Here is a 7,666-nt window from a genome sequence, read left to right on the forward strand (position 1 = left end):
AATATATGTTATATTTGAGATTCTTCAAAATAGCCACCTTTGCCTTGATGAAACTGGCTGTCATGAGGACCGCCACAGGAAAGGAAGACCCAGAGTTACCTCTGCTGCACAGGATAAGTTCATTAGAGTTACCAGCCTCAGAAATTGAAGCTCAAATAAATGCTTCACAGAGTTAAAGTCACAGACACATCTCAACATCAACTGTTCAGAGGAGACTGTGTGAATCAGGCCTTCACGGTCGAATTGCTGCAAAGAAACCACTACTAAAGGACACCAATAAGAAGAAGAGACCTGCTTGGGCCAAGAAACATGAGCAATGGACATTAGACCGGTAGAAATTTGTCCTTTGGTCTGGAGTCCAAATTGGAGATTTTTGGTTCAAACTGCCATGTCATTGTGAGACGCGGTGTGGGTGAAAGGATGATCTCCGCATGTGTACTTCCCATCGTAAAGCATGGAGGAGGAGGAGTGATGGTGTGGGGGTGCTTTGCTGGTGACACGGTCTGTGATTTTTTTTTTTATTAACCAGCATGACTACCACATCATTTTGCAGCGATACGCCATCCCATCTGGTTTGCGCTTAGTGGGACTATCATTTCTTTTTCAACAGGACAATGACCCAACACACCTCCATGCTGTGTAAGGGTTATTTGACCAAGAAGGAGAGTGATGGAGTGCTGCATCAGATGACCTGGCCTCCACAATCCCCCGACCTCAACCCAATTGAGATGGTTTGGGATGAGTCGGACCGCAGAGTGAAGGAAAAGCAGCCAACAAGTGCTCAGCATATGTGGGAACTCCTTCAAGACTGTTGGAAAAGCATTCCAGGTGAAGCTGGTTGAGAGAATGCCAAGAGTGTGCAAAGCTGTCATCAAGGCAAAGGGTGGCTACTTTGAAAATCTCAAATATAAAATATATTTTGATTTGTTTAACACTTTTTTGGTTACTACATGATTCCATATGTGTTATTTCATAGTTTTGATGTCTTCACTATTATTCTACAATGTAGAAAATAGTACAAATAAAATAAAAACCCTTGAATAAGTAGGTGTGTCCAAACTTTTGACTGCTACTGTATGTAACCATTGACTGTATATATCGTCAGGCTGTACTGTGTGATTGTAAGGGTTTGGTTAGGATTGATCTCTCACCAGATCCATTCTTGCCGCGTAGCATGAGGGAGTATCCCTGGTTGCCGGGGTAAAGGTTGACCACCAGACATGACACTGACTCCTGAGACACCAGCTTCTCCAGCAGGTTGACATTCCTACACAGCTTCTAACCACGAAGAACAGGAAAACAGTCACTAAATGGTATCCTGCTTATCAATTCAAGGAGAGCATTCATATTCCTACGCAGCTTCTACACAACAGAACATAATCAATAAATAATATAGGATTATTCATAACAATCCATTCACATTCATATACAGGAAGAACAGAAAAAACAATCATCAATCTGATTACAGGAATAATCAATATTGATAAGCAGGAAGATTTTTTACGACATAATAATAATAATAATAATAATAATAATAATAAGCCATTTAGCAGACGCTTTTTATCCAAAGCGACTTACAGTCATGCGTGCATACATTTTTACGTATGGGTGGTCCCGGGGATCGAACCCACTACCCTGGCGTTACAACCGCGATGGTCTACCAGCTGAGCTACAGAGGATGTATTCAGATGTAATACCAATACAATACTAGATGTCTGAGGTAACCAATGTGGAGGCAAAACAGAAAAACGAAAAAGACTATCAGTGACTGTCACTAAATGTTCTGCTGTATCGAAAAACAACTACCAATTGAGCTACAGAGGACATCAGGGTCAACGTTCAGTAGGCAGGAAACAGAAGAAAACGTTCTGAAGTAATCTGACTTCTCCTATAAGAACCCTGGTGAAGGCTCTAATGAAGCTACAGGTCAATGGGTCCAGTGATTAGAAAAAACGCTTGCATTTTCTATACAACCTGACTTCTACTGGTTACCTTGAGCTCTGGTTCCTTCTCACACTCTTCGATGTAGAGCTCGTATAGTTTCTGGTATAAACTCTTCCTCCCTCCGGACAACGCTCTCCTCTTGGCTGGCTGTTGACGAGCACTTTCAACAATGTACTGAACGAAGACAGAAACACACAATGTACTGAACAAAGTCAGAAACACACAATGTACTGAACAAAGACAGAAACACACAATGTACTGAACAAAGACAGAAACACACAATGTACTGAACGAAGACAGAAACACACAATGTACTGAACGAAGACAGAAACACACAATGTACTGAACGAAAACAGAAACACACAATGTACTGAACAAAGACAGAAACACACAATGTACTGAACAAAGACAGAAACACAAAAGTCTGATGTCTTAGAACTGATACACATGCACGGACCATAATTCTATCCTCCTGATTCCTGCTTTCAAGCAAAAACTAAATCAGAAAGCACCAGTGACTCGGTCAATAAAGAAGTGGTCAGATGACGCAGATGCTAAGCTACAGGACTGTTTTGCTGGCACAGACTGGAATATGTTCAGGGATTCTTCTGATGGCATTGAGGAGTACACCACATCAGTCACTGGCTTCATCAATAAGTGCATCGATGACGTCGTCCCCACAGTGACCGTACGTACATACCCCAACCAGAAGCCATGGATTACAGGCAACATCTGCACTGAGCTAAAGGGTAGAGCTGCCGCTTTTAAGGAGCGGGACTCTAACCCCGACGCTTATAAGAAATCCTGCTATGCCCTCCGACGAACCATCAAACAGGCAAAGCGTCAATACAGGACTACGTTTGAATCTTCCTACACCGGCTCCGACGTTCGTCGGATGTGGCAGGGCTTGCAAACTATTACAGACTACAAAGGGAAGCACAGCCACGAGCTGCCAGTGACACAAGCTTACCAGACGAGCTAAATTACTTCTATGCTCGCGTCGAGACAAGCAACACTGAAGCATGCATGAGAACATCAGCTGTTCCGGATGACTGTGTGATCACGCTCTCCGTAGCCGATTTGAGTAAGACCTTTAAACAGGTCAACATTCACAAGGCCGCAGTGCCAGACGGATTACCAGGACGTGTACTCCGAGCATGTGCTGACCAACTGGCAAGTGTCTTCACTGACATTTTCAACCTGTCCCTGGCTGAGTCTGTAATACCAACATGTTTCAAGCAGACCACCATAGTCCCGTGCCCAAGGACTCTAAGATAACCTGCCTAAATGACTACCGACCCGTAGCACTGACGTCTGTAGCCATGAAGTGCTTTGAAACGGCTGGTCATGGCTCATATCAACACCACTATCCCAGAAACCCTAGACCCACTCCAATTTGCATAACGCCCCAACAGATCCACAGATGATGCAATCTCTATTTCACTCCACACTGCCCTTTCCCACCTGGACAAAAGGAACACCTACGTGAGAATGCTATTCATTGACCACAGCTCAGCGTTCAACACCATAGCGCCCTCAAAGCTCATCACTAAGCTAAGGATCCTGGGACTAAACACCTCCCTCTGCAACTGGATCCTGGACTTCCTGATGGGCCGCCCCCAGGTGGTAAGGGTAGGTAACTACACATCTGCCACGCTGATCCTCAACACGGGGGCCCCTCAGGGGTGCGTGCTCAGTCCCCTCCTGTACTCTCTGTTCACCCATGACTGCATGGCCAGGCACGACTCCAACACCATCATTAAGTTTGCCGACGTCACAACAGTGGTAGGCCTGATCACCGTCAACGATGAGACAGCCTATAGGGAGGAGGTCAGAGACCTGGCTGTGTGGTGCCAGGATAACAACCTCTTTCTCAACATGATCAAGACAAAGGAGATGATTGTGGACTACAGGAAAAGGAGGACCGAGCACGCCCCCATTCTCATCGACGGGGCTGTAGTGGAGCAGGTTGAGAGCTTCAAGCTCCTTGGTGTCCACATCACCAACGAACTATCATGGTCCAAACACACCAAGACAGTCGTGAAGAGGGCACGACAAAGCCTATTCCCCTAAGGAGACTGAAAAGATTTGGCATGGGTCCTCAGATCCTCAAAAAGATCTACAGCTGCACCATCGAGAGCATCCTGACTGGTTGCATCACTGCCTGGTATGGCAACTGCTCTGCCTCCGACCGCAAGGCACTACAGAGGGTAGTGCGTACGGCCCAGTACATCACAGGCGGTGTCAGAGGAAGGCCCTAAAAATGGTCAAAGACTCCAGCCACCCTAGTCATAGACTGTTCTCTCTGCTACTGCACAGCAAGCGGTACCGGAGCGCCAAGTCTAGGTCCAAAAGGCTTCTTAACAGCTTCTACCCCCAAGCCATAAGACTCCTGAACAGCTAATGAAATGGCTACCCGAACTATTTGCATTTTTTAGTTATCTATTGTTTAATTAACACTTATTTTTCTTAAAACTGCATTGTTGGTTAAGGGCTTGTAAGTAAGCATTTCACTTTAAGGTCTACACCTGTTGTATTCGGTGCATGTGACAAATAAAAGTTTGATTTGACACGGACACAGACACAAACATATATATATACAGTCCCAGTCAAAAGTTTGGACACACCTACTCATTCAAGGGTTTTTCTTTATTTTTTACTACTTTCTACATTGTAGAATAATAGTGAAGACATCGAAACTATGAAATAACACATATGGAATCATGTAATAACCCAAAAAAGTGTTAAACAAATCAAAATATATTTTATATTCTTCAAAATAGCCACCTTTGCCTTGATGACAGCTTTGCACACTCTTGGCATTCTCTCAACCAGCTTCATGAGGTAGTCACCTGGAATGCATTTCAATTAACAGGTGTGCCTTCTTAAAAGTTCATTTGTGGAATTTCTTTCCTTCTTAATGCGTTTGAGCCAATCAGTTGTGTTGTGACAAAGTACGGGTGGTATACAGAAGACAGCCCTATTTGGTAAAAGACCAAGTCCATATTATGGCAAGAACAGCTCAAATAAGCAAAGAGAAACGACAGTCCATCATAACTTTAAGACATGAAGGTCAGTCAATACGGAACATTTCAAGAACTTTGAAAGTTTCTTCAAGTGCAGTCGCAAAAACCATCAAGCGCTATGATGAAACTGGCTCCCATGAGGACCGCCACATGAATGGAAGACCCAGAGTTACCTCTGCTGCAGAGGATAAGTTCATTAGAGTTACCAGCCTCAGAAATTGCAGACCAAATAAAGTTCAAGTAACAGACACATCTCAACATCAACTGTTCAGAGGAGACTGTGTGAATCAGGCCTTCATGGTCGAATTGCTGCAAAGAAACCACTACTAAAGGACACCAATAAGAAGAAGAGACCTGCTTGGGCCAAGAAACACGAGCAATGGACATTAGACCGGTGGAAATGTGTCCTTTGGTCTGGAGTCCAAATTCGAGATTTTTGGTTCAATCCGCTGTGTCTTTGTGAGACGTGGTGTGGGTGAACGGATGATCTCCGCATGTGTAGGTGTCCTTTAGTAGTGGTTTCTTTGCAGCAATTCAACCATGAAGGCCTGATTCACACAGTCTCCTCTGAACAGTTGATGTTGAGATGTGTCTGTGAATTGAACTCTGTGAAGCATTTATTTGGGCTGCATTTTCTGAGGCTGGTAACTCTAATGTACTTATCCTCTGCAGCAGAGGTAACTGAGAGCTAGTTCATCATAGCGCTTGATGGTTTTTGCGACTGCACTTGAAGAAACTTTCAAAGTTCTTAATGTTCCGTATTGACTGACCTTCATGTCTTAAAGTAATGATGGACTGTCGTTTCTCTTTGCTTATTTGAGCTGTTCTTGCCATAATATGGACTTGGTCTTTTACCAAATAGGGCTGTCTTCTGTATACCACCCCCCCCCCCCCCCCCCCACCTTGTCACAACACAACTGATTGGCTCAAACGCATTAAGGAGGAAATAAATTCCAAAAATTAATTAACTTTTAAGAAGGCACACCTGTTAATTGAAATGCATTCCAGGTGACTACCTCATGAAGCTGGTTGAGAGAATGCCAAGAGTGTGCACAGCTGTCATCAAGGCAAAGGGTGGTTACTAGAAGAATCTCAAATATAAAATATATTTTGATTTGTTTACAACTTTTTGGGTTACTACATGATTCCATATGTGTTATTTCATAGTTTAGATGTCTTCACTATTATTCTACAATGTAGAAAATAGTACAAATAAAGAAGAACCCTTGAATGAGTAGGTGTGTCCAAACTTTTGACTGGTACTGTGTATGTATGTATATATATATATATATGTAAATAAAAGCTTTTACCTCAGCCCGATCCAAAGCATATTCCAAAACTTGTTGCTGCAAATAGAACATTTGAAATTCATTATTGTACCCTTCAGTTGTCTTAACTGGCCACAGGGCACTACAGATAAATAGTAAGCTAGCTAGCTATATCCCACGGTCATCTAGCAGACACACTTCACAATGGAAACAGAAGAGACACCACATGCGCACAGATATAGCTAGGGCAGGCAAGATCACAAGTAGTACATAGATAATGGCTAAAGTGTATCAATCCGCGCACAGAGAGATCAGTGATGGATAGACACTTACCATTGTGGTCTGCCACCGGTAGCTGGGTGAGTGGCCGTCAGCAGCAGACGTAGCTGTCCTTAGCCCCACACCGTCACCTCCATAGAGAGACCATTCACACCCTGCATACACACACACACAGACAACACACACGGCCCGGGTCAAACCTAGTCTACACACACTGTCAACAACAGCAAAAAGACGCACCCACTGTTTGAGCGGGTTGGCTAGAAATACTGTCCAGTTAAGTGATCGCTAGCTACAGTAGCTGACCGCTAAATAAAATATAAGCTTGATCGTGTGGTGATTTCTCAAATAATCAACAAATGGTGCATAATATATCTGTCTGTACAAGACAACTCAGTTTCGATCGATACATTTAGACGAAATATCGTTATTTTCACTATAACCCAGTTAGCTTTATGCGAACTTCATGCTCACAGGCAAGCGATAACCAGTTGGTTCACAGCAACAAGCTCGCTGGCTGTCTAGCTAGCAGGCTAACGTTAGCATAGCTAGCTTGCTTCTTCGAAAGTTAGCTAGCAATACATCGGCTAGGACAAAAAACGCATGAAGCAGCGTCAATCTAAAACAGTAGAATGGACATGCCTTATGAGTTGCATTATTGTAGATCTTAACTCCAATGCTTAAAAACAAGATATTATTTCAGTGCGTTCATTGGAAAAAAAACTCACAGCAGCAGCCATTTTCTTCCAGTGTGACAACAAAAGCTAAACTTCCGGTAAGGGTAGTGTGCAGGAAACAAAACTCTTCCCAGAACGGAAATTGTTGTCTCTCTAACGTTTTCATTCAGCAATATTGATAGAAATGTATATATATTAAAAAAACATATTTTGAAGCAACATTTTTATTTTAATAAGATAAGCACATTGATGTATTATGTTGACATTTGATTTAGCTACTCATTGAGAAGGAGAGACTTGTAGTGTCTAAACAGTTTATGACTTTGTTGATGTTTGCAAATGGTGTGTTAGAGGAAGTCTGTTAGGTGGCCTCCTGGGATTGGTTTATGGGAAAACACCCATATTATGTTACATAGGGCATAGGATATAAATACCACGGTTGAAACAAAGGACGGAGAGTAACAGCATATCA

The 7,666-nt window shown here is 43.1% G+C and overlaps 1 protein-coding gene across 1 annotated transcript in view; it reads right to left on the bottom strand.

Annotated features, from left to right (window-relative positions):
* LOC311119045 (transcription factor SPT20 homolog) overlaps positions 1-7,245 on the bottom strand; it is a 41,071-nt gene extending 33,826 nt beyond the window's left edge. The window contains 5 exon segments of the mRNA XM_084193801.1: positions 1,152-1,278; positions 1,993-2,118; positions 6,281-6,316; positions 6,572-6,672; positions 7,160-7,245. Of these exon segments, the coding sequence (XP_084049927.1) occupies positions 1,152-1,278; positions 1,993-2,118; positions 6,281-6,316; positions 6,572-6,574 (292 nt within the window). The 5' untranslated portion in view covers positions 6,575-6,672; positions 7,160-7,245.
* Between the last annotated feature and the right edge of the window lie 421 nt (positions 7,246-7,666).

Source organism: Coregonus lavaretus, assembly GCF_964263955.1.
Source record: "Coregonus lavaretus genome assembly, contig: HAP1_SCAFFOLD_513, whole genome shotgun sequence".
Classification (NCBI taxonomy): domain Eukaryota; kingdom Metazoa; phylum Chordata; class Actinopteri; order Salmoniformes; family Salmonidae; genus Coregonus; species Coregonus lavaretus.